This window comes from Stylophora pistillata, chromosome 5, assembly GCF_964205215.1.
Source record: "Stylophora pistillata chromosome 5, jaStyPist1.2, whole genome shotgun sequence".
In the NCBI taxonomy this organism is placed as follows: domain Eukaryota; kingdom Metazoa; phylum Cnidaria; class Anthozoa; order Scleractinia; family Pocilloporidae; genus Stylophora; species Stylophora pistillata.
Genome location: NC_142523.1, coordinates 15,589,301 through 15,616,618, shown reverse-complemented (window position 1 = coordinate 15,616,618; position 27,318 = coordinate 15,589,301). Strand labels below are relative to the sequence as shown.

Genomic DNA, 27,318 nt, shown 5'->3' with positions numbered 1-27,318 from the left:
AAGAAAACATAGTAAAGGGCTTGTATTGATTTGAAATGGATTTTAATACTTGCCGTGTTTTCGCAGGCATTCTTGAAGACTGATTAAAACTGGTTAGGGAAAATGAAGTAGAAGCCAGGGAATAGGCGTAAGGGAACAGATACTTGTATTTGTGCCATCTGGGCTTCTTGCCGGTCAATTTTTTTTTTTTTTTTTTTTTTTTTTGGCAGGCTACTGAAAAATGTTTGGAAAATATTACATTAAAGTGGATTTTTGTTCTTTTTCAAATCCCCGATGTTCGGAGCTAAACTTTATTCAAATTTTGGGGTATGATCGGGGGTGTAGTCTCCATCGCAGCCGTTGTTTGGGCTATCACGCAACAGTAGTCTGGCGCAGCGTTGCGTCACCTCCTGGAGAACGGCATGGCAGCGAAGGAGACTATCTGGGGAGGTGACTGAATTCTTTTCGTTCCTTTGCAACGACGCTCTATGTCAGCGGATATCCGCGTGAAGAGAGACGTGCAGCTTTTAAAAGCTCTTTTTCTCTTGTAAACACTCGTCAAGTATTCTCTGCCATTTACTTCTACGGCTTAATTTAAATCTGACTTTTCAAGGCCATTGATTCTTTATATCTTGCGGTTGTTTACGACCTGTGAACTTTTTAAAAGCCGTGCTTTACGGGTAAGTGGGTTACGTAGCGCCAGAAACCAGAAGTGGAGTGGCCCTTGTTCGCTGTGAAGCTCTGATAATTTGTCTGGTTTCTCGAACTCTCTACGAGTTTGGTTTGATCCTTCTATAAAAACTAAAATCAACGTGCTGAGGTATTTCTGAAAGCAAGAAATTATTGAATTTGGATTCGCGTGGAGAAATTCCGAAATCTTGAGCGGAAGGTAAGTGCTTCTAGTAGTGAATATAATTTACGGCTTTGCCCCCAGAGGCTGCGATTCATATGATCAGGCATTTCACGGTTTTTGCTCGCTTAAAATTTTGAAAAGCATGTCAGGTGGTTGTATTTAGTATTCACAGACAGGAGTCTCACAGTTGTCGCCAATAATTGTACAAAAATAAATATCAAGATATGTTGGCAGCACCGGACTCCGCTCGGTGACTACTTACAGTTAATTATGGAACAAGAACTGATTTACTTTCAGTCTTGATATTTTCCTTTTGACAGAAATCTACCCTGATTTTAAATGTGGATGAACTGTAATAACGAAATATAGTATTATTGAATTGCCTTGTCCATATGGAAGGTTTAGATTTTTTTGAACGGGCGATCGAATATTTGTGCGTGAAATTTTGACGACAGATGACCGACCAATGTTCGATTCCTGCCAAATTTGTCATGCAAACATATAATTGTTTTAAATTAACTCCGCTTACACTTACTTTTACATAAGATCTGATATTCCCAAAAATTAATCAAAATTTCTTGTAAATTTTTCCGAAGAAAAGTATTAATTTGGCGCGTTTTGATAGAGTTTTACGGATTCATTACACATCGTCTATTTGTTGTTGCGTGGAAAAAAAAAAATGGATACCACAAGAACATTTCATGTGATTAAATTTGCCTATCCTTGTAGGTGGGGTCGCAATTCCGGCAAAACTAAATACCTTTATTTGCTAGATCGGAAATGAGAGGAAGTTCGTAGTTCCTTCGATTGTCGCGGAATGAAGGTCTGCCCATGTAGTGCTGTTTACAAGAATAACTTCAGTTTGTTGACAAGCTAAGCTATTTAATCTACACATTTTGGATCCCTTTAACAGCTCTACTAGAAAGTACTTAGAGGCAATTTCTCAAATTCCTAATCTGGTAAGCAGATATGTTAAACAGAGCTTGTCAACTAGTTTTTAAAAATCTGTCGCACACGGATGGATCGGTAAAACTTTCGCTTTTTAATAACGCCTGCTGCTCTGTCAGTGTAAATTGGCTGCCCATATCAGGGATCTATTTGTTTTTCAAAATTCTGGCGGTGAAACGACTTTGCTTCGAAAAGCGACTTTGCTTCGAATTGACAAAGGTGTAAATTTCGATATTCCCGAGCCGAATTCTCAGCGATCATGTGTTCCTGGGAATATCGAGAGGTGTATGTGAATTTTTTTTTTCTTTTGAGTAATTTGTTTTAGTCTTGACAACTGAATTTCATTTGTAGACAAGTTTTGAGAAGTGCTGAGATGCTTACCGTATTGTTTTTTTTCAATGTATTTTTTCGTTGTTTATTTTAGCCATCTTGTATGTCAGATTTCTTTGTGTGGGAAAACGAATCTTACGGCGTTGTTCTGATCTCAGTTGTAGCTCCACGTACGGGGGTCCTATTAAATTTACAAAATGAAGGGAATCATAGTTCATAGTGATATGGCTATTGTGAAGGGGTCCATTGGTACCGCAGGTCGAGTAACTCTAAATTTGCAAGGGCTTTCAAGCAAGTATCCGATCTGTCACGCAGGATGTTTACTTACTCGACAAGCCAGAAATCTGCTATTAATTGTGGTCAAGAACGTGCATGATTCCCTGATTCCATGATTCTTTCCGAAACACCCTTGGCAAATACTGATGGCAATTTAGGCATCTCAAGCTACTGAAAATTTTGTAAAGTTCTATGAAAATTCAAGTCATCATAGATAAATTAGTCTATGTTTTGAGAGCTTGCAGGGCAATGAGAAATTTATGAAAATCTCTTGATACTCATCTACTCTGCGAATAACACTTCGATTATTTACATTTGGATTAAATGGCAAAATTAAAATCTGATAAACTTGCATCTGATTTAAGGCATGGAGAAACAATATTTTCAAATTTTATTACTTGTAATTTTGTCAACCAAGGATGCTTGACACCATCAAGATAAGTCAAGTAACAAACAGCTCATAGATGTAATCGACACTTAGTTTGAAAGTGCATCCCTTGAGAAAAATCTCAAAATGTGAATATTTGTGTGTTTTACAAAAAGAGTATGTCTGTCTGTTCAGCCAATGTAGTAAATTTAATACAATGTATGCTTGTTAACTATTAACTGTCTCAGACGTGCACCCTTGCCCCTCATCTAAGGTTCCATTTTTCAGGGACTGAAGACCCCACCATAAAAATGACAAAAAATTGAACCTATTAGGAAGTTTCTTATAACTCAATTTCTTGCAAAAATACTGGCATTTGATTTTCCTTTTACAATAAACTGTTATCTATTTTCTGTTTTCTACTTAAAAACTAATGAGAGAATTGCAATCTTTGATGAAAAAATTTTTTTTTCACACAAAATCTGTTGAAAATTTTTGCCTACAAATCTGGGATTTAATGATTTACACTTATGAATTATACAACATTGACATGCTATGTAATTATCAGTTACAAAAAAGTTACTGGGTGTCAGTTTTTAGAAAGTTGTTAAATTTTGAGCCGGACAAAAGCAACTGTCATAGCAAAATTTATTGATACAAGAGGAGTTGTTGTCAATTAAGTTCTGAATTATACAAGATGTATCTTTAATTATTTGTTAGAATTCTCAAAATGAATATATGTCTAGCATTTTTTAATTAAAAAAAGATTTCATTTGCATAATTTTTTTTTTTTTTAATTTGTGTCTGTAATAAATATAGTAATGGCGGTACTGGTACATCATTACAAGTGCTCTGACTTGTGGTCAAACCAAATGGCAGAGTGATAGTGAAGTACGCTTTCATTTAAATTTCTCAATTCGCAGTTCACATATATGATTTTCATATATTCACAGACATTTCTACATCACTTTAAGGGTTTATTACAAACCTACATAATGACCAGCTCCCAATTGGCTGGTTAGTTCAGTTGGCAGATCACTGCACGGGGTGTTGCTGAGGTCATGCGTTCAAATCTCATACAGGCCTGGATTTTTTTCCGGCCTTATTTTCACTACTGCTTAGGTAGTGTCCATTTCTGTGAAGATTGCTTTCATATAAAAAGAGTAATTATATTTTTTTTTAACTAATGAGTTGGTTTGCTGTTATTGTTTAACCAAACACTCTTGTATTTATTTCAGAAATGTTGTAAACATACAATCATGCTTGACCACTTGTTTTGTTGTTCTATAATCTTAAATTATTTGAAAAGAAACTAAGATGTTTTTATTAAAAATATGAAAATGTAAAACCAACAGAAGTAAATAAGAAGTCAAAGGTTTGTCTCACAATTGCAAAAACTTAGTTCACATGGGACGACGTTCATGGTGTGAATGCAAATTTTTTTAATGTTTTTTAAATGTTTGTTAATTGTTTTCCATCCCCTTATCACAGTGGGTAATTTTTTGTCAGAACTTTCCTAATTGTGTTGGAATATGTTGAATGATAGTTAATCCAATCCCTCTATAATTTTTTTCATATTTATTATTGGTGGCAAAAATCTTTAACTTTTGATGTCTTGTATACTGATAGAGTATGATGATTGTATGAAACGAGAAAATTGGATGTTTTATTTTCTTGAACTTGAATTTTGCGTGGTTGGTTAAGAGTGTGATATGAAGGTAATTAAGCGATGGAATGGCTTATATTTTAATACAATAAAATCTTTTGTTAATAATCCCTCATCAAGTATGTATATAGCAATTTAACATCATATTTCCCAAAATATGAAGTTTGCTCATTTCTGGTTTGCTTCCAGATTTTTCAGACACCTCATTCATGCATTATCTTAAGGTCTTGCTGTTGATCAAGCTTAATTTAGTGCATTGAATAACAACTCTTGAGACATTGATCAAAGATAACTGAAGTTTAGTCATGCAATCCTGTTTTTTGTTCTGTTTTAGGGGCAGATTAAATTACCTGTCACTAGTGTTTAGCAAGATCTTGAAATACTTTGATCTGCTTTTAGTCGATGAGCAGATTTAATGAATTGAAGTTAATTCTAAAACCTGGATTGGTGAGAAATGTCAGGTGATCCAAAAACTGGTCTACAAACTATGTAATTATTGACCAAATTATTCTCATTCTTTCAGGCGTATAATCATTTGATTTAATGTATGAAAGGTCATGACAACTTTGCATGAGTTCAGCTTGAGACTGTTGCATGAAATGTAGGTATGTTCATAATATCAAGGATTGTTATGTTGTCAAGCTTTTTTTGAGGGTGGCTGTATGCTGTTAATCACAAATTCGTAAGCGCTGTCAGGATTTCTGTACTTTTGAGTCAGTCAAGCTCAGAAATTTCATGCACAGTGCAATTGTTATTTTTTTTTTTGTTTCTTCCTGAAGTGATGGCCACTCTGTGATTGTATCTGAAGATAATCTCTTTTCAAAAATCTGTTTGCTGAGGTGACTCTGTTTCAACACACAGGATATCCAATTGAATTCACTGCAGTACTTCGAATGATGAGCAATCAAAAGCTGTTGAAGGAATTTTGAAAGAACGTAGCTGGAATTTATAGCAAAACCCAGAGGAGAGCTGAGAAAAATTTGTCACACAAAACATTGCATGCATGAGTGATTTTTCCCACTGCATAGCAAATATCTGTTAAAGAGAGTTAGGGTTTCCTCGCAAGTTTGGCTGGAAGTTTTACCTAAAGTGAAAAGCCTTGGACATTTGTCATGTCTGAGGAAAGTGATGAAAGAATCTCTAGAGTTGAAGCAAGGAGAAGGAGGAGGGAACAGAGAAGACTCAGTGTAGACACTGATGAAGAAAACAAATCGGTGAATGGAGTTGATGACTCTGGAGTTGTTGGAGGTGGTCGGTCTCGATCATCGACTACTGATAGTGATATTGAACTAACAAAGGCTCTAAGTCGGGAGGAGAAGAGGCAAGAAAGGAGGGAGAAGAAGAGACAGAGAGAAATGGCAGAAAAATCCAAAGAACCAGCAAAATCAGCTGCTGTTATAACAGACTTCAGCAAAAGAGAAATCCGAGAAAGGAGGCCCAGTGATCCTGAAATCCTCTCTGGGGGTAGTGAGAGTGTTGATGACACTGACAAGGAAAATGAACAGATAAATGCGCAGAAACCAGCAGGTAAAAAATCTGGTTATGGCTCATATGCCTCAGCTTTGCGACGAGGATCACAGGGCACTGATGTTGACAAGAGAAAGGAACGTTATGCAGCTGCAATAGAAGGATACAATGTCAGGGATGACGATGGTGATGATGACATCATGGATTATTCACCGCGTGACCCTATGGATCAGCAACCAGACATCAAGTCAACTGCACCAGTAAAAAGAATAAAAGAAGATTATTTGACTTCAGCATCTGGAACAGGAAGGAAAGTAGAACGTTCTGAGGAACAACCAACCCCCCATCATTTGGAAAGGCAGTGGCCTCCTCCCCCTTCAGAAGATGATGATGATGAAAAAGAAGGAGAACCCCGGAAAGGCGTGGTGAAAACATTTGAGGAACCTGAGGCGGTAGAAGAAGACAGAGGAATTGATGAAGGTCATGTTGACTCAGTCAAGTCTTTGAAAGAACAGTGGCAGGTAAAAGAGCCATCTAAACCATTGGGTGTTAACAAACCTTATGTCCCCTTGAAGAAAGATGATCTGTGGATCACCCATTTTAGGCCTGTCATTGATGAAGGAGAAGCCCCAAAAGAACCTTCATGGTTACAGACGGTAAGGCAACGTAGATGGAGATCCACTGTAGCAGCGCGCTTTCCTCAAGATGACCAAGAGAAGGCTGTCTTTGAAAATCGCTCCACAACACCAAGAAAAATTAAGAAGCCTAATCCTTACACTCTCATGCGTTCAAAGTCTGACCTTGATGATGAATTTGAAATGGCTATGAGGCGAAGGCGTCGGAAAACTGATGATGAAGACTCTGTTGATGCCAGCAAACGATCATGGTCGTCTTTTGGGGAGGCAGATCATTCTGATTCTGTTGCTGTGCTGAGTAAGGTTCCAATTAAAGGTCCCTTGAAGGAGTACAAGAAAAACCTTGAATTGGAAAGAGCACGCACAACCATGTTAAAATGGACATTTTCAACAGACCTGGTTGATGATCCTCTTCGATTTGATCTTCCCAAGCCCATCGACCTGACAACGCAAGAAGACTATGAGAAGGAGCAGGAGTGGAAGTATATGCAGTCACGTCGCCGATTTTTGAGTGGAAGTGAAACAAATGGTTTTGGAGATTCATCAATGAGATCATCAATGTCTTCACTGAGTGATGGAGAACATCCTCCCAAGTCACCTGTTTTCAGCACTCCTGGTGAGCCTCTGAAAAAGACATCTGTTAGTTCAGGGGAGTCGCCCAGTCCTGAGCCTAGAACTGATGAGCATGTTGAACCAGCTGAAACATCTGAACCAGCCAGAGACCACATGTTCAGTCAGGGAGTGTCTGACATTAAGAAGAATTTGTTGACTTCAACTAAAGAAGAACCCCTTAAATCCACTATTGCTGATGATAACCTTGAATATGTTCCTAAACTGGCTGATATAAAAAAGAAAATGCAAGAAAAAGAAGAATCAATACCAAAGTGTACTCCTCTTAATGAAGAAATCCAAATGCTTCCAAAGATGAAAGACATTAAGAATAGGTTTTTGGCTCCCAAAAAGGAGCAAGCTTTGAAGAACCCTGAGTTTGAAGAAGGGGAACAGTTTGAGAGACTGGAAAGCCTAAAGAGTAGGTTTCAAGCCAAAGATGGTGAAGAAGAACCACGAGCTTTGAGCAAACCTAAGTTGAAAAAGAAACTGAGTACTAGTGATGACATGAAGGCAATCATGGCAAGCCGTAGGCAGATGACAGATGAGTTTATAAGTGAGAGTCCAGACACTGCACAAGAGATAAAAAGTTTAGCCACTGATATTGCCAAGACCTTTGGTTCTGAGGGTGCTGATTCTCCAAAGCAAAAGAAAGAAAAAAGAAAGAAAGAGAAAGAAGGAAACAAGAAACCAGAAGTAAGTGAAAGTGGCACTGAAGAAAGTGAGACTCCACAGTATGGTCCTTGTGGAAAGCCTGAAGGGTGTGGGACAGATGATGAGCTTGAAAAACGCTCAAGTAAGGAGCTGGATATTTTGCCAACACTTGGAGATGAACTGAATGAGGAACCAGAGCCCATTTACAACAAAGACAAAGTTCTTCCAGCTGAGTATGGTCCTTGTGGAAAGCCTGAAGGTTGTGGAACGGATGACGAGCTTGAAAAACGCTCTAGCAAAGAGATGGATATTTTGCCAACGCTTGGCAATGAACTGAACAATGAACCAGAGCCCATTTGCAACAAAGACAAAGTTCTTCCAGCTAAGTCTGGCTTCTTGGAAAGTGCTCCAGAAAGAGATTCATTCACTGATGATGATCAAATCGAGCATTACAGTACAATGAGTGAGGAGGATAAGATCAAGAAGCAAGAGTCAATAGACACAGTGGAAACTTCGGCTAAGGAGAGCGACACCGAGAGTGAAGCAGAAATGCACTCTAAAGAAGAAGATAGAGATGTTGTTGAAGATGATGATGAGGATTTCTTGAGCTCAGAGAGTGAAAATGATAAAGATGAGGAAGATGGGCCAAGTGAAGCAGAAATTGATGGGAATTTGACGTCTCGCTCGTCACATGATAGACCCTTATCGTATGCAATGGAAGATAATAAGAAGAAAAGACTACTCAAGGAAGATGATGAGAGGCCAAAGTCATATGCCTTTGGCGAAGGTGAAAATGCAGAGGATCCACAAATCACATCCAAGTAAGTCTACACAAGGCCCTTTTTGATCAAAGTTCAAAACAAAATTAGTATTACTAGGAAATGATGTATTCCAATCAAGGAGTGCCTTTTTTATGAATATGCATTCAAATGTCACATGTACATTACTTTGTTGAACTCTTTTTTGGATTCAGCTGTTAACCCTAATATCAGTATTAACCCTAGTATCAGTATTAACCTGTTAACCCTAATATCAGTATTAACCCTATTATCAGTATTAACCTGTTAACCCTAATATCAGTATCCATATTCTTCATGCTGTTATTGAAAATTTTCCTTGGTACTGATGAGGAGAACTTGTTTAACAAGCAAAGTTTCTTAGGTTGCAATCTTTCTTTTATTCTGATGATCTTATAAATGATGCAGCAGTATAACTGTATGGGGAAATGAGATGCCTTTCCTTGGAGAAGTTTTATAGGAAAACTCATAACTTGACATGAGAATTTTGCATTAAATTGCATGCAAAAACTGATATCACATGAATTGCATTTTAGCAATGAGTGCAATATCAGTTCTCAAGTGTAATTTAAGGCAGAATTCATGAGTCTTGTAATGGATTTTCCTTGAATGGCATAATTGAATAAAAATGAGAAGAAAAGAAAACAGCATTACTTATACGCAGATGCGAAACAATATCACTTAGCCTTGTTTTCAACTCACAATTCCACGCTAAATACTTGGCTTTGTTAACCAATCAGAATGTGAGATTTTATTCAATGATGCAATTTTAATTGATATTCATATCACCACAACTTCATTTTCAAGATCTCTAAGTTTCCTTAATTCCTGTGTATTTTTTCAATTATATTTTAGCTTAAGGGCCTTTTCCGACCAAAGAAGGAGAATCAAGCCAACCAGAAGGCATGCAGCCAGTAGTAACCCTGTGCGTCAACGTCAAAACAGAGATGACCTAAGAACCACTACAGATGTAAGTTAATCCACAGTTGATAAACTAGTCACTTAGAGCTTCATCCAGTTGCAAAGTGTTATAGTAAATAAATATTGTGAAATATGATTATGATGACTTGCATTATATTTACTGACTGTGATTTTCAGCTGAAAGTTGTTGTTTATCAAATCGTAATGTTCATACTAAAATTTGGCCATTCCCTGACTGACATTCTAAATAACATGAAAAATTTTGTCCTTCCAGATTTTAAAGATCCGAGGGGAAGAAAAGCCATCAATGGCAAACAAGAAAAGTAAGCTGACGTTTCAAGTTGTTTGACTTATTATAGGGTTGATTAAGAAAGCTCTCTTCTGTGTTTGTCAACACAAGGTTAAGTATTGCCCATAACTAGTGGCACTGTTGCATTTTCTTTTTAAGGAGCAGCTAAACTGTACTCTCCTGAAGACATAATTATTCTGAACACTTTTCCTAACCCCCTTTTTCAATGTTGTTAATCACTAATTATTCTGAACCATCTAGTGGGACAACACAGGGGAGGCAGTAGGTGTCCAAACAAATGTGTCAGGGCGAGTAGGTCTGTAGATAATTGTTCTCTTTCCAGATAGGATAATAGTCAGTTACTCTACTTCCCTCTTGGGTTTTTAATTTCAGTTCCCTTGACAATTCAGTGCGGCAGAAAGACTTAATCCGTGAGTTAAGAATACCATATGATAAGCTGCACCAGAGCTGGAATCAAGCATTTTGTTTGGAGTTTGAAGCACTGAAACAAGGCCATTGTGTTCCTTACAAATGAAGATAATTTTGTTGTTTAACTTTAACTTACTCCTCAGGAAAACAGAAAGGTTTTACTGATGAAGCAATTGCTGGTTTGTCAAGCACAGAAGATCTGGCTTCTGCGAGCACTGCGCTGAGAAAGACAGCTAAAGATGCTTCAGGAGTTAGCAAAGAAATAAAAGATTTTGGAGGATTTTTACCTGTAATGCTGTTACAAATTAAAGGTTTGTGCCAGACAACCCAATAAACCCTGTGCTTTTCATGATCTGATAAAAAATTCTCCCCTTAACTTAAGAGATTTCTTTGTAAATTAGGTTAGGGAATCAGGTGCTACATCAGGATTAAAGCCTTAATAAGCTGATTACAGTTGAACTTGTATTAAGTGGTCAGTTGTCATAGGAGACTTGCAGCAGGCAAGGCCATTTAACTATGTCCATGGTGACAAACTTCTTGCATACTGCTAGGAGAAAAGAAACTCCAATTGCTCCCAAGAGCTCCCAATAGGAGTTGATTGTTGCATTTTGATTGGATAGGATGAACTCTTACTTGAATTGGTGGAGATTAATGGTTATTTAATGTACAAAGCTAATGTCTCACAAGATTTCCAAGCTTGAATTTCACTGGGTTTTTTTTTTACTAGAAGTTAAAGAATGAAATGTAACAAAGATGGCTCTTAGCCATGACTTATGCAAAGGGGCTTTTGCTTTAGGTTCAAGGCATATTCAAACAAGATTGGTTGAGCCTTCAGTCAAATCACTTAATTCTGGAGATGTGTTTGTATTGGTCACTGCAAAGGACATCCATTTATGGAATGGGAAGGATGCCAGCATAATGAAGAAAGCCAAGGTATGGTGCATCCTGTTTTCACATGGAAACATCTTATAGGGAACACTTCCTATGAAATATGAATGCAGTTATGTCAACCTTAAATGAAATTTTTTCCTGGGCCTTAGGGTTTTTACTTTTAAAGAATCAACTCTTCAAATATTCTGAGATTAATAAGAACTTTACTAGACCAAGTAGATTATTAAACGACTAGGTCTTGCACAGGTTGGGTGGGAACTGATGAATAGTCAAGGTTGGGTGGGAACTGGTGAATAGTCAAGGAAACCAGATGAAATGCTGGAGGGTAATCTTGGGATGGACTGGCGTCCCATCTTGGGGGGGGGGGGGGTGGGGGGGTAGTAATACCCCTAATTGCTTTGTGCAAAGGAAACTGAGATAAGTCCCAGCTGGATGGGCCACTTGGCCTGAGGAAAATGTTACCTTGCACAGGTTTCTGTCGCAGGGAGTAACAGATAGTATTGCTGCTCTTCCTGTCTTTATGGAGAGAGGCACTGTTAGATTGAATTGTCTTTCCCAAGATCACACCACAACAGCAACGGTTTAAACCTGAATCTTTCACCCAGAGTGAAGCAATGAAACCATTTCCCAACCATGTCTCCTTGATCCTGCCAAAAAAATTTTATATAAAAATCTTTCTAACAGGGAATGGAAGTCTCCACCATTATAGTGAAGCAGAAAGACTTGGGTTGTAATGCTACAAAAGTTCATATCATGGATCAAGGTCTTGAGATTAATGATGCTGGAACAAAGCTCTTTTGGAAGACTTTGGGAGGCAAAGATGATGTCCCAGGTAACATTATGGGATCACTGTCGATATCTGAGTATCTGTGCACCCACCCCTCCCTTAACTCAACATTAACCATAATTTGTTATCAGTTGATTGTTGGGTTAGGGGAGGGGTGGGTGCCCAGTTGCTAAGATTCTTACACATCCACATTTTGATATCAAAGGGATGTACAATCTCTTCTACATCCAGTGACGACCTTTTAATCCTTCCATGCCCAGTATTTCCCGTCTAGCTGACACACACCTCCGTGTGAAAAGTTGGGATAGTTTACATTTACTGGTAGGCTCGTCCAGTGTCTCCAGTCTCATAAACGTCTTTTTGGTTAATGTGTTAATATTGTGAGGAAATTTAAAATCGGACCCATCGACTTACCAACCACAACATTGACTGGGACTCTGCGCAATGCCTAACCTACAGCACTGACTATTTTTAACAGACTCCCTTAAACAGATGTCAACAACTACCCGCTCCATACAAACGACTCATTCACGACATAAACATCACAAACGACCGAAAAAGAACGACCAATCTTTACCGACAGATCGAAACAGACCAATCACGACCGACTTACGTCACTTGAGTCTTACAGCCAATAACATCACGGCAAAACCAACCGATCATTTTACACGAACTGGAATAAGAACATTCTACTGACAACAATCATTCACTTGACTCTGATGATGACTTCCGCACAGGTTGTCGAAACGTCAGTCACTACCACCGACAACAGTCTTTCTCAGGACTACACTCACCCGGACGATCAGACTACACCTTATACTATTTTGCGAAACGAAACGAAATTGTACTATTTTGCGAAACGAAACGAAATTTTGCGAAATGGCGTTTTTTCGCCTTTATTTAGAAAATGTGCCCTCTTCGTCCGAAACAAAATGTGTCCACTAATAAAATGATCAATATTTCTAAGAGCCTGGTCACCTCTCACTTTATTGACCATAATAGAACTCGTTTCGCAAAGTAGTAATTTTGACAGAATTACTATTTTGCGAAATGGCGTTTTTTCACCTTTATTTAGCAAATATGTCCTCTTCGTCCGGAACAAAGTGTTTCCACCAATAAAATGATCAATATTTCTAAGAGCCTGGTCACCTCTCATTTTATTGACCATAATAGAACTCGTTTCGCAAAGTAGTAATTTTGACGGATTACTATTTTGCGAAATGGCGTTGTTTCACCTTTATTTAGCAAATATGTCCTCTTCGTCCGAAACAAAATGTGTCCACTAATAAAATGATCAATATTTCTAAGAGCCTGGTCACCTCTCATTTTATTGACCATAATAGAACTCGTTTCGCAAAGTAGTAATTTTGACAGAATTACTATTTTGCGAAATGGCGTTTTTTCACCTTTATTTAGCTAATATGTCCTCTTCGCCCGAAACAAAATGAAAGACAACTACTTGTTCTTGTTCTCAATTGCTATTTATTAGCTCGGAGTTTACTCTTTATTGTTGCTATAATTCTCTTTTCTATTCTGCTCTGTATTCCTTGTATTTTGTTCTGTTCTATTTATGGTTGCCGCAACTCGATTTTATAGTTGACTAACAACCCACATGCCTGACTGGCAAGCCGATCCATATGACTTGGTTTAACGGTTTTTTGTGTGGCCACAACAATTTCCTCTCCAAAATTTCTTTCCCAAGCCTATGTAGTATGGTCAATGTAAATCGAGGTGATCAAAATAACAAACCGTCACAAAGCATCATCTGGCACAAGAATTCATTAAAGAATACTTGGGAAATCGTTGCGATTTGGGATTGGTTCCAGAACAAAATGTCTTTAACCATTCAATATGCAACTCTTTTGCTGCAAACGTGTTTGCTGTGGTGTCTTTTTCATGGCGCAGATCAAATGAAACATCTTTTACAAAATCAGAAGTTTAAAGCTTGGCAATTAATTTGGTGAAATCTGCTGCTTTTTGTGGCCCTGTGCTTCGTGAGAGAATGCGATTTGGGATTTTACTAGCCTGATTGTATACTTGTTTCCTGTTGTGGGAATGTCAGAGGTGACCAGGTTCTGAGAAATATTGATCATTTTATTAGTGGACACATTTTGTTTCGGACGAAGAGGACATATTTGCTAAATAACGGTGAAAAATCGCCATTTCGCAAAATAGTAATTCTAGCAAAATTACTACTTTGCGAAACGAGTTCTATTATGGTCAATAAAATGAGAGGTGACCAGGCTCTTAGAAATACTTGATCATTTTATTAGTGGAAACATTTTGTTTCAGAAGAACAGGACATATTTGCTAAACAAAGGTAAAAAAAACGCCATTTTGCAAAATAGTAATTCTGTCAAAATTACTACTTTGCGAAACGAGTTCTATTAAAAATTTGACTGCCTTGTTTTTGAAATGTTTTATTATCAAAGAAGTGAAACCAACGCTAAACAAACAGTGCAATTCAATTCGTGCCAAACTATTTGTTTAGAACAATTCGTGCTACGATTATTTTATTATTTTATTATTTTATTCTCTTCCATTGAATATTGTTTACACTTTTTCACATATTTTAGCGTTCGCCACATTTTATCTTCTTCAACTTGCTTCAACATATTTATGCTGATTTGAAAAACTTACTCACTTGAAAATGACCTCAGAGAGGTCGAAACGTCGTGACTTCTTAGCGCTAGCTTTTATTTCAAAGTCGATTTCTAAGAAACTACTCATTAAGAATTCTATTATGGTCAATAAAATGAGAGGTGACCAGGCTTTTAGAGATATTGATCATTTTATTAGTGGAAACATTTTGTTTCGGAAGAACAAGGCATATTTGCTAAATAAAGGTGAAAAAAACGCCATTTCGCAAAATAGTAATTCTGGCAAAATTACTACTTTGCGAAACGAGTTCTATTATGGTCAATAAAATGAGAGGTGACCAGGCTCTTAGAAATATTGATCATTTTATTAGTGGAAACATTTTGTTTCAGAAGAACAGGACATATTTGCTAAATAAAGGTGAAAAAACGCCATTTTGCAAAATAGTAATTCTGGCAAAATTACTACTTTGCGAAACGAGTTAAATTATGGTCAATAAAATGAGAGGTGACCAGGCTCTTAGAAATATTGATCATTTTATTAGTGGACACACTTTGTTTCGGACGAAGAGGACATATTTGCTAAATAAAGGCGAAAAAACGCCATTTCGCAAAATTTTGTTTCGTTTCGTTTCGCAAAATAGTACAATTTCGTTTCGTTTCGTTTCGCAAAATAGTATAAGCCCTTCATAAATTCCCTTTAACTGCCACACGGAGTATGCAACAGCAGTCTAATGATAAACTAACAGAAAATTTTCAAACGCATAACATTGTGATTACTTCTTGTCGAAGAAAGACAGGCAGAGTCGCGAGAAAAAGAGAGAGGGAGTAAGAGGGTCTGGGTAGGTGGAAACGCCATGCCTTGTATGGCAAGGAATATCTTAGTCACATGACCGATAGTAAGAGACATCTAAGTCACATGACTGAGCGTGATACATGATATCCTAACTCGAACCCAGACCCCCGTTAGATGTGTGAGAACCTCGTTTCTTGCTTCATGTGCAAGCTCAGATGACAAGAAAAATATAGCATTACGGAAGTGTTATTATCCAGAGTTGTCACATCGTAACTAGATGCTGTTTGTTGCAGATGGGACAGATCTTCCTTCCGATGAAGAACATGAAAGAGGTTTGATAAAGACTAATTTAATTTACCGAGTCAGTTGTACATCAGACCCTCCAGAACTGGTACTTCGTGATGACCTGTCAGGACGTGTCCTCAGTGCAGATTTGATGGATAATTCGCAGGTATGTTGTGATACGAGATCAGTTTCTTGTCAACTGACTCTATATTAGATATCGAGCTTATCGAGAATTCATTAATTCTATATCTGTGAATGAAACCCCAGGGAGTAACCATTCAAATGAAAGCTACAGCCCACTCGCAAATTTTCAGGGGAAACATAAGAAAAAAATGCTGACTCGCAAAATTAGTGAAGGAAAATTTAAACGTTCATAGAAATCTGTAGAATAAACACAAGTTGGTTAAAGGAAAACTCGAGACTTTCGAGCACAACGCTTATCCCTGTACGGGTATCCTGTTTTGATTTACCATTCTTTTCTGAGTTTTACCAAAAAAAGTTACAAGTTTTTAAACATCGTGACGCACTGGCTTGTATGGTTGTTTGTGACTGGTGTGAGACAACTTGGTTGTGACATTCTTAGAGCGCAGACGCTTGACCACTTTGTTGCTTGTTGTACTGTGTGAGGTGTTTTTAATTTTTAAAACTTTGGATGGTTTTCCTTGTTTTGCTTGTTGGAGTATAATTTTTCAGATGACGTAGATCAGGTGCCCTTTTGGTTTACTGTGACAGACGCCCGATCTCAAGGTCCGGTTTTGTGTTGTGTTCTTATAGAACACTCTGCTTCGCAGATCTTCAGATAAACAGCTGTAGATTATTGATTTCTAACGGATACAAAGTTGTACCTCCTAATCACCAACAACTAGAAACTAATTCCCGCTGTTGCCCATGCAGGCTTACGTGGTTGACTTTGGCTCAGAAGTGTACCTGTGGCTCGGTAGAAACTGTGACGCTCTGGCACGAGCAAAGGGTGTGTCCCTGGCACAAGAGATTTTTAATAAACCATTCAAGTTTAGGAGTAGCCTCAGTCCGTTAGACCCTAAAACGCTTTTGGATGACCCGCCGGCGACGACCGAAGTCGCCCGCCCACCCTGGGCTCTGTTTGGGCGCATGACAGCCCGCTCAGAGACAGTTCTTTTTAGGGAAAAGTTCATTGATTGGCCCGATCATAATGTCGATTACACACAGGATTTTGTTAAACAGCCCATAAGTGGAAGCTTCGCTGATATGTCTGAGGTATGTTGGTAATCAAATCTTAGTTCATTCGGTTTTTTGTAAGCGACATGTCACTAATTTTCGTTATTTAGATTTAGGTATTGTGCGCTTAGGAGTGTGGCAAAAAAGTCCGAACGGTAAAGGGAAAGGGAAAAAGTAAATATTCGTAAAAGTCTGATAAAGTCGTCTTTCTTAAGATGCAGACAGCCAGGATTAGGTGTAAGTTTAAAATTGTGAATGAAAATAGTATTGCACTTCGATTTGTGGGTTTGAAGTAAAAAATTACTTGTCTGTGTCTCATTGTTATGTGTAGCGGATCTCATCTATTTCCACTGTATGCCTTCGAATGTTGAGGGTCAATTCTTAGAACCTTCTCTTGTTACACTTCTTACTAATATATTCTATATGTAATAACGAACTGCCGTTTAGTATTATTGTATTAGAACTCTGTTCCTAACAATAGAAATGTAAACAAAGGTATTAATCTAAAGATAATTAATGGCTAATTTATGTTTAGCAAAGGTATAACGATATACCTTTTCTAAGCTTCTCCTATTTTAGTTAACTTTTTCTTAACCTCGAAATATTTTGTTCTAAGCAGCGCTTGTAGATATTGCTTGAGTAGTACACTGGGACACTATGGTATACAGCCAATAAGAGAAGAGTGTTTTGTACCTTGTAATACAAATGAACCAATCATATGGCCGGATTGACATCCAAGATGGCGATTTGATACTGCGCAATCTTGGATACCAATCCGGCCATGTAATTGGTTCAGTTGTACCACGTGGTAGAAAATACTCTTCTCTGATTGGCTTTGTACCAAAGTGACCCTGCATACTATTTGCTTGCCCTATTGCCGGGTAACAAATTTCGCGAATTTTCTCAGTCTTCGCATTTTAATATTCTACTATCTCGCGAATGAGTTCAATCTAACTGTCGCTGGCGCTATGTACAGAGCTTCTGACTATGGTAAATACCTAGCTGTTGTTTACTAATGTGTATTTAACTTTTTCAAACGTAATCTTTCTGATCTTTCAACTAACCCTCTTCACTAATGCAAGCAGAAGGCTTCTTCTGATCACGAAGGGAGCTGGGATGTAAGAAAACGTGGCAGAAAGGTATGGGGTGGATGTTAGATGTGCTTTTATCAAGAGTCAAGGAAAACTGGTTTTGGCCACACACATGCAATCCAAGATCGCAGTCACATAGTATAACTGCACAGCAAACTAAGACGTTTCCCATATAAAACATTGATCAATTTTTTTTTTTACCAAATTCCAAAATAACTGTGAGTAGTTGCAATTCAGACTTGCTCCACACAGCATACCCAAGATAAGAGTTTCACAGCTTACTGAACATAAAGGTTTATGCAGGGTACCCAAGATGCCCGTCGACACAGGCCAATGATTCTTTACATACCAACCGCTGAAACCATTAACTATATCTATTACTGGTCAGTTTAGCGGACCTTATTTTACTTCTTGGCCTGTTAAATCCAAAATTTTCTTTGAATTGAAGTATTCTCTTCGATAAATCCGAGCAGAAAAAAAGACGTTCTGTAACTTACAGTACGGAGTTCGAAGTCGGTTAGTAAGAGGTAATGATCACAATTTTTCGGTGGCTTACACAGCACATCGAACCTGGCCTTGAGATGTACTTTATTTTGTTGAAGTTTTTTTACATACGATGACACGTGCAATTTTCAGAAGCGACCCAGCAGCATATTTGAGATGCAGCCCTGTGAACCTGCAGACTTGATCGAGCTTCCTCCTGAACCAAGCATGATTCTAGAAGGTTTGTTGTTTAGCCTTTCAAACGTTTATATCAGCAAATTGAGGTGGGTGGCCTGTGCTGTAAAGTATGCGTTCAGCATACTGCTAGGAGTAGCAAATTGAGGTGGGTGGCCTGTGCTGTAAAGTATGCGTTCAGCATACTGCTAGGAGTAGCAAATAAATATAAGTAATGTGTTTTTTGGGAAGTGCTTTATTATTTGTTGATCTGTAGGTTTTGATGTGGGGCGCGGCACAGGTAGCGTCGATGAAGAAGGTCGGCAGTTCATTGTTTCATCGATTTCTTTGAAAATCTGGCATGTTAAAGAATATTCCTATCAGCTTCTTCCCGAAGAGGAACATGGCCATTTCTTCTCATCAGAAGGTTAGTATATAGTCATTCAAAAATAAGTAGACGGTCTTGTTATGCTTTGTTCTAGTTTTATTGTCATAAGTTAACATAGCATCAAAACTCCGTAAACAATGAACTTGTTATTGCAATGAGTGTTCGGCAATCTGTATTATTTCTGGTAAAGCCCAGCTGGAAGCAACCACAGCGACCAATCAGAATGCGAAGGCCTCAGGGAGCCAATGAGAACTCAAAATAAAAGCGCGGGAAAACGCGTGCGACCAAGTCACGTGTTATTTGTAGTTGAGGCGGCGCGAATTCTCCAGGGTCCATGCCAGAGAGAAGTAAAACGAAAAAAAAGAAAATGAAAATGCAACTCTGTATCATTTTCGCGATTCAGTTGAAAGTTAGAGCTGTTTTTACACGGATTGTCCTTTTTGCGCTTTGTGTGTTAAAGGCCCCTTGACTTTCCAAAGCGTTGGAAGCTCCCAAAATTAAATCGATAAGTAGGCACGGTGGGTTTTAAATCAAAACTCACATTTGGACATATCAACAAAGTTGAAGTGGTAAATTGGCCACCGTAACGATTACAAAAGCTGACGTTTCGAGCGTTAGCCCTTCGTCGGAGCGAATAGAGGAATTGTGGGTTGTGTGTGCTTTTAAAGGCAGAGAATGGAGCTACGTTATTGGTGGGAACATGGCAACGAGAAAAATTCATTCCTCTAACTTATTCTTGTTTTTCTCGTTGCCATGTTCCCACCAATAACGTAGCTCCATTCTCTGCCTTTAAAAGCACACACAACCCACAATTCCTCTATTCGCTCCGACGAAGGGCTAACGCTCGAAACGTCAGCTTTTGTAATCGTTACGGTAGCCAATTTACCACTTCAACTTTGTTGATATATCCAAATTATTTCCTTACTCCCACCGACGCAGCTCCAAACAGTTTCTTTCGAAACTATCAGCCAAAACTCACATTGTTTACCATATCGCTGAATGCAATCTTCCGTTGCTAGGTTACGTAGTCAGGTGGAAGTACTGTGTCAAGCTGACAGGCGTAAAATCGCTGAAGGGAAAGCAGTCTCGCTATGAGGATGTTGGTCGGGATAAGGTGGTGTACTTCTTCTGGCAAGGAAAAGACTGTACACTGAATGAGAAAGGAACTGCCGCGCTTATGACTGTCGAGCTTGACTCCGATAAAGGGCCCCAGGTACCGTACCCCCTTCTAGTATTCAACGCAATTCGAACGGCCAATCAGAAAAAAGCAAAGTACAAAGTAGCCAATCACAAATCAAAGTTTGACCACGTGGACAGGCTTGAAGCGCGGGAAAACGCGTGAACCGAGTTACGATTGGTTTCAGTTTTGCATTTGAGGGGTTGAGAACATGATATCTAAACTGAAGATGCTTTCTAGCCTACTTGCTCACCACTTTTGAAGCGCTTCGTCAAAAAAAAAGGTCAGAAAAGGAAAATGAGCTAATTAAAGATTGATTGTCTTCCAGGTTCTAGTCGCGCAAGGAAAGGAACCCCCTTGTTTTACCAGACTGTTCGACGGAAAAATGGTTGTTCACTTAGGAAAGTAAGTATCTTTAAAATCTCTCAAACAAAAATTTATGCTCGGCTTGGTATTTCGGAAATACGCACAAACAAAGTTTGTCTTTATCCGATTTCCAGAAATTTGACACAAATTTCTTTTTATTTTATTGTACAGGAAAGATTCTCTGGAAGAGACAGGTATGAGTTTACACACTTGACGTTGTTTTCTCTGGCAAATAGTTTCTTTTAAGGATCAATGGTTGTCGATTATTTAGTTTGCTAATAAGACACAAAATTGCAAACTGCCTTATGAATAGCGCAGTTACTTGCACCGACTGCCAAAGAACAAGCGCCGCTCCTGAGTTGCAAAATTTTTAATGTACGCCGTGTATGATAAATAAATATGATAATAAACATGTTCCTTTCATTTTGATCTCTTAAGATAATGGCGCGCTATTCTTTGTCCGAAATGAAGAACCTGAAGAATCTTATTTATTACAGATACCAGCAAGGTAAGATCATTTGGCAGGCACAATTTCAATTTTTTTAAATTTGCGATTGAGTGGACTTGGAGGCAAACAAGCAGTCTGCCTCGTAGCCTGCGACCAGGCTCTCATTAAAGAGATTTAGCATCGTGTTTACGTGTAGTTTGAAGGGCAAGAGTGACCACGTGACCTTGTTTTCCCCGCTATTTTTTCAAGTTTGCCGTATGCGGTGTACGAAAGATTTCTTCATTTTTTTCTCTCTCACAGAGTAGAAGTTGATTGCCGGAAACAGGGCACCAAAACTACTCCTTGTAAGTCAAACAAGGGTGCCTTCAAATCCACGCAAAGTTAAAGCAGTAAGGTTCTCGCTATTTCACGTGAAACGTGAAAGGGCAAGGTGACGTTTGCCGTTTCACGTAAATGCGGTGTTAAATCTCTCTATTGTTAGCTCTGCAGGACGCGGGTTTCCCATCTGGGAAGATTTGAGACAAGTCGGGGAGAGTTTTGCCGGGGGTCTGGTACCAATAATTTTCAGTGCCAAAAACCCTTGCAAACCTCACGGCTCGCGTTGCTCTCAAGGCCTTTTACTTTCCAGCAGGCGAAGAAACGCTCAGGTTGAAGCGCTTAAAACGAGGGCCCTGCTCGTAGGCTATCCGTCTTAAGCGCGGGAAAACTCATGTGACCCAAAACGTGATTGGTATTGATTTTGCATGTGATTGGTTGAGAAAGGGTTGTGTTACTTTTAGACCACTCAAATGGTGTAGTGAAGTAGAACCAATGGATTTCCGGGTTACTTAAATAAAACTTTATATTGATTTGACAATCGATTTTTTATTCTCTGTTTTTACCCTTAGTTCATCTTGCCTGAGATCGCGAACATCATTCATTGTAGCGGACAACAATAAAACAATCCTGCATGCCTGGCACGGCTGTCAATCACCGGCAGCCACGAAACAAGTGGCTGTAACCGCCGCAAAGAGACTAAAGAAATGGTTGGTAAAACAAGCAGACATGTTGAGAATTTCAGGAAGGAATAGTCAATGAGAGAAACTAGACGAATTTTTTTTCGGCTATCCTAAGTGTAGTGATGAATTTTTAAGAACGGAAATTTTTAGCTTTGAGAAAGACATCTGTTAATGGTGTAAAAAGGAGATAAGTTTCTAAAGAAACTGTGGTGCTGCGTCGCTGTCGGGTATTACAAGATAATTTGGTTTTATCAATTGAGTTGATAATGTAAACTGGCCAACACAAAGATTTTCTGAAGCTGACGTTTCCCCAATTCTAAATAAATAATAACTTTAAAACAATATTAAGCAATAGCACATTATCTAATTTTAATTTTTTATAAATTAATTTTATCTTTCTGAATATTTTTAATCTTTCCTGCTATTTCTATTATAGAATTTTGTAATTATTTATATATTTATTTATTTATCAGTTTTTTTATAATGCTGTATAATCTAGTTAGAGGGCCACAGGTTTGTCAGCTATACAGCTGTTACGTGTTCCCCTCTATAAATAAAGTCCTTACTTACTTACTTACTAAATAAATAAATAGATAATTTAGCAATGGACATTCCACTGGGTGGCTCTTCTTGTCCACTGTTTCCAGATCGAATTGGAATTTTGAATGTTGGTTTTTGCGGAGGGAGGAAAACCAGAGGACCTGGAGAAAAACCCTCGGAGCAAGGACGAGAACCAACAACAAACTCAACCCACATGTGACACTAGGTCCGGCCCTGCTCTCTGCCTTTCGTCAGAGCGAATGTTTACTGATGTTATCGTTTCATAAATTTTCAGTATTTTCCACTCTAATCTTTTAGGTTCAGCCAGCAATATTCCAAGGACTTTAAAGCAAAGGAAGTTTCCGAAGGGGAGGAGAGCAAAGATTTTTGGAATGTTCTCGGTGGAAAGACAGGCTTTGTTTCACTTCTTGAAGGTTTGTTACTCTTTACACCCTAACATCAGTGTGCATATTCTCCATACTGTTCTCTATACATTTCCTAAGGTGCTGACGAGGAGAATTTGTCTAACAATCAAGAGCTTCTTCAGTTTGTGATCATTTTTTTTTATTCTCGTTGCCTTAATGTTTGATTCAGGGGTGATATTATTGGGAGAAATTAGATGCTGGTCACTGGTACCTTCTCCAGTAGCGCGGCTTTATTCAAACTGCTGCTTGGTAATCCTAGTAATTCAGAACTGAGTATATATAACATCCTTTCGTTTTGTGTAACAGATTCGAAGAAACATGACTATACGATGCGTGTTTTCCACCTGAAGAGCTCAAGTGGTTCGTTTGAAGCTGTTGAAGTGTTAAACCCGGCCAGATCTGATCACATCACACCTTACCCGATTCTTCAGACACAACTGTACTCAACGGATCAACCAGGTAAAAGGGATGATGGATCTTTTGTCAAAAGGAGTGTACAATACAATTTTGACACACAATTTTGCACGTAATAAAACCTTTACTGAAACAGAAACAAAATATTTGTGCGTGTAGAGTTTAGGTGAACTTTGAAAAGTGATTTGATGAATCGAAAACAAAAATTAGAAGGAGTGCAAGTTGAAATTTAAACGAAACACTGTTTGTTTTAGCCCTACACGGATCAGTCTGACGCATTTTACGAATGTGTCGTAAAACCAAAACAAATTGCTTGAAGGAGACAATCAGAATGAAGGTAATATCAAAAGGAGCCAATGAAAAGTTCAGAAATAAAAGACGGCTTTAAACGCGGGAAAATGTGATTGAGGAAGTCGCGATTTGTTTTGGGGTTTGCTTGTCATTGGCTGAGGAAAGTGACGTGAGTTTTGGGGACCAATGAAAAGGCGTGCTTTCCAGTAGCGTCAACACTCGATTGAAAATGTTTCCTGTTGATTTGATAACTGTTTTCTTTTTTAATGCTGTTTTCTTCTGTCCCAGCCTTGTTTTTGGTGGACGCTGTGCATGTCATGTACCTTTGGCACGGCTGGTGGCCGAGCGGAGACGATTCCGAGTCCAGAGCCTCAACAACAGGCTCCGCGGAAACGCGATGGAGCAATGACAGGCGGCTGGCGATGGAAACCATCAAGTCTTATGCAACAGGTATAACATGATGCTATACTTACTATCCTTTTTACCTCAAGAAGGGGCGGCGCACAAGTACAAGTGCTGCGCGTGGTGCACTCTATTATCTGTACTCTATTATCGCGTTGTGTTGGAGAGTATTTCAGCGTAGCTGTTCCCTAAAATAACCGATTTTCGGGGAAACTTGGCCAGCAAATACTCTGGTATGATAGCTAAGGGTGACTGGCCTCCCATCAAATTATAACTTCATGTACGAGTTATAACTCCCTGAAATATCTAGTTCTATTCGTTTTCTTTAGATTTCTTGGCTGCCGGTGTTTTCAATGGCAACTTGTTTCTGAAGCCCCGGCTACTAAGTAGATTTGCTCGTGATATAACAGTTTTGATCTGAAATAAATTTGAACCGTTGCGTGTTATTGTTATAGATATGCGTTCTAATGTTATTTTTGTCTTTTTCAGAATTAAAGCGCGACTTTTCTCAAGTATTCATTGTGTTTGCTGGTCTGGAACCAAAACCGTTCAAACTGCTTTTCCCGTTTTGGGAGGAAAGACCCGACGTGGCCAAAATAAACATAGCGGTGGGTAGTAATGGAATTCATTCGGAAATAAATTATTGCAATGCTTGCGACAGTTTTGGGAAAAAAATCCGAAGGACTTGTTTTGATTAGATGTCGTTATTCTTATAGGACGGAAAAGCTGAAGGCGATACGTTAAAAGTAGAAACAGAACTTGCAAAACTCTCAAGGTATGTTGTTGATAAAGATAATTCTCAGACGGTCTGGCACGGGAAGGTTGATGTGTTTGTGTTTTGATTTATAGGCAGGAGTACAGTTTAGAAGAACTGAAACAAAAACCGGCCCCTGAAGGGGTTGATCCGTCAAGACTTGAGACATATCTGAGTGCTGACGACTTTCAGGTAAGAAAATAAGGTCTTCGTTCGTTCGTTCGTTCGTTCTTTCCCGTGTTCCTTTGTAACTTTGTCCTTTCGGTGTCTCGTTTTCTAATTTCTCTTTCCTTCGTCTCTTCGTCACATCGTCCTTTCTTCCTTATATCATTTTACTTTGCCGTCGTCAATTCGTCTCTTCTTTCTTTCACCCCTCGGTCGTCTTCGGTCCGTTCTTTTGCTCGTTTCGTCTCTTCGTCTCTTCGTGGTTTTCGGCCCTTCAACCCTGCGCCCCTACTTCCCTGCTTACCTCCTTTTCGTTCCTTTGTTTCTTCTTCTGTTCGTCACCTTGTTCCTTCGTCCTTTAGGTTATAAAAACGTCTGCTTTTCCTTTTTCCTGCAGAAAACTTTTAACATGACCAGAAGCGCATTTGATGCTCTGCCAATGTGGAAGAAGACAAATCTCAGAAAGAAAGCTGGACTTTTTTAGCGTCTTCCACGAATTACAAGATATTTAATTCGATTAGTTTATTAGTGTGTTTAAACAAAAGTATTTTGTGACTATTTACCTTTGTCGTGCAGTTGCTAAGGAGTTCCCAGGGGAATTATTATCATCAGATAGCGAGAGTTTATCACAAGTTCGCTTCCCTGATCTCAGAACGTTTAGCAATTAACAGTTTGCGGGGAGACTAAATATACATCGCCTGATATTTTTACCTATAAAGCTAAAACTGAGATCATCGTGAAGCTTTTTAGGTTTATTCACATTTAAATTTCGTGAAGTGGAGACTTAACGACAACGGTTATTTTGTATGAAATATGAAAACTTTCCTGTGTGTCAACGTTTTAGTTCGATACAGTTTAGAAAATGTACTGCTCTTTTAACTTTTTGCGCTGTTCACGATGAAAATGATGCATTAATGAAAAGTCAGTCGGTAAAGAGTGAACCAGAAGGCTACATCTTTCACTGTTGAAATATACGAGGAAAGTATTGCACTAGATGATCTAAGCGCACTGGGATTCTAAACTATTTTGGATTGCAATAAATTGTTAAGAAAAAAACTTAAGTGGAGAGGGCTAAAGTTTTCTATGAGGGAAGTAAGGGCCTGAGTGAATCTTAAGTGAGAGAAACTGGCAAATCGTGAGTCTCAAAACCCGTTTATTAAGACTTTTTCAGATATTGGCTTTTCTTTGCAACACACGAACAAATGGCTAACTCGGGGTAAACAAACTTACAAGAAAGACTGTGTTAGTGGCTGGTAATAAGGTTGTTCATCGCTGTCTTTGCTTGTTTGTTAGTTAATTTGTTTGAATTGAAAAGAAACGGTTTCAACTTAAGATTAAAGCCAGCCATGTAATAGTAAACTTTAGTGGAAATAACTAGTTAGCAGTGGTATCTTGAAGAAGCTCGTGTTTCAGTGAAAGATGTTGCAATGTAAATATAATCAGATTTTCTTTGGACTCTCGAAACGTTAGCGTAATTAAGATGTGTGTTTGTTTGCATTTCTTAATGTTTTCATAGAATGATTGAAGTGGGAGTTGAGTTTGGTCTTTGTGGGTGCTGAAGTATGATTCTGGCTTTAGTACTGGCGTTCAGTTAAGGCTCCTAGCTTTTTTAATCCAGTTTGACAGTGTTTGAAAGTTAGAACCTGCTTTTGCGTCAAATGAACTTAAGAAATGTCTAGCAAGTTTCTAAAGGAGAGTTAAATCAATAAGCTTGGATCCGGGTCCAAGATAACACCAAGGGAATTTGATTTGGTAGACTCAGTAGAATTATTTTTGCAACTTAGATTGGTATACTGAGAAAAAAAAAAAAAACATTTGTGATCGGCATGAATTTAATCTCATAGTTGTTAATCAATGTATGTAATTCCATTTAATTAATTGCACAGTTTGATAATATTTAATACTATGCCTTTAGATGTATCTCAGTTCAATTTAACACAGTAATGTGAAATAATTAAATGCGCAGTTGGCAAAGGATAGATAGAAGTCTGGTTGAACAAGAAGAAGAGGAGAAGAGGCTTTTTGTTATATCTGAGAGGTCGACCAGGGCATCGACAATGAACTAAAAAGTTTGATTTTAGGTTAAAGAGTATATTCTCGTAAAGTCTCTGAATATTGAAGTTCCTCAGCTACATGTTTTCTTGATCATTTCCATGGGAAAAAAAGTCTAGATATTTGCGTTGCGCGTCTTTTTATCAGTGAAAAAGTAATGTAGTTAGGAAGAAGTATCTTTCTTTAGGATAAAGAATAAATTGATGTAACTTTAATATTCGAATAAATTAACACTAAGCTTGGAAGCTAAAAGCGCTTGTGTTCTGCAATCAAATCCACAGGGGAGGGTGGGAAGGGGGGACATTTCTACATTGACACACGGACAAAGAGATGTCGTTAGGGCGGGGTGCCCGCGGACTCAACAAGAGGTTAAAATG

At 38.4% G+C, this 27,318-nt stretch overlaps 1 protein-coding gene across 3 annotated transcripts; it reads left to right on the top strand.

The window, feature by feature from the left end:
- The first annotated feature begins 490 nt into the window (after positions 1-490).
- On the top strand, positions 491-27,193 carry LOC111324198 (uncharacterized). 3 transcript variants are annotated; one of them, XM_088759515.1, is made up of 25 exons: positions 496-868; positions 4,943-5,024; positions 5,281-8,605; positions 9,437-9,551; positions 9,777-9,825; positions 10,364-10,531; positions 11,017-11,153; positions 11,796-11,943; positions 15,585-15,742; positions 16,471-16,812; positions 17,859-17,912; positions 18,501-18,588; positions 18,799-18,948; positions 19,929-20,122; positions 20,415-20,491; positions 20,624-20,646; positions 20,891-20,960; positions 21,788-21,925; positions 22,757-22,872; positions 23,170-23,322; positions 23,857-24,018; positions 24,460-24,578; positions 24,687-24,745; positions 24,820-24,916; positions 25,287-27,193. In XM_088759515.1, the coding sequence occupies exons 3-25, from the start codon at positions 5,532-5,534 to the stop codon at positions 25,371-25,373; spliced, it is 5,778 nt and encodes a 1,925-aa protein (XP_088615641.1). In that variant the 5' UTR covers positions 496-868; positions 4,943-5,024; positions 5,281-5,531; the 3' UTR covers positions 25,374-27,193. The 3 variants fall into 3 exon arrangements, with proteins under 3 accessions (XP_088615640.1, XP_088615643.1, XP_088615641.1); XM_088759514.1 differs by lacking the exon at positions 4,943-5,024 and having other exon boundaries at positions 491-868; XM_088759517.1 differs by lacking the exons at positions 4,943-5,024; positions 17,859-17,912 and having other exon boundaries at positions 491-868.
- Positions 27,194-27,318: the final 125 nt, after the last annotated feature.

Excerpts from the sequence above, each read along its gene's own strand:
- LOC111324198 (XM_088759514.1), top strand. The coding sequence starts at position 5,532 with ATGTCTGAGGAAAGTGATGAAAGAATCTCTAGAGTTGAAGCAAGGAGA. Across the intron at positions 9,826-10,363 it reads ATCAATGGCAAACAAGAAAA|GAAAACAGAAAGGTTTTACT; the intron begins GTAAGCTGACGT and ends CTTACTCCTCAG. Across the intron at positions 23,323-23,856 it reads GTACTCAACGGATCAACCAG|CCTTGTTTTTGGTGGACGCT; the intron begins GTAAAAGGGATG and ends CTTCTGTCCCAG.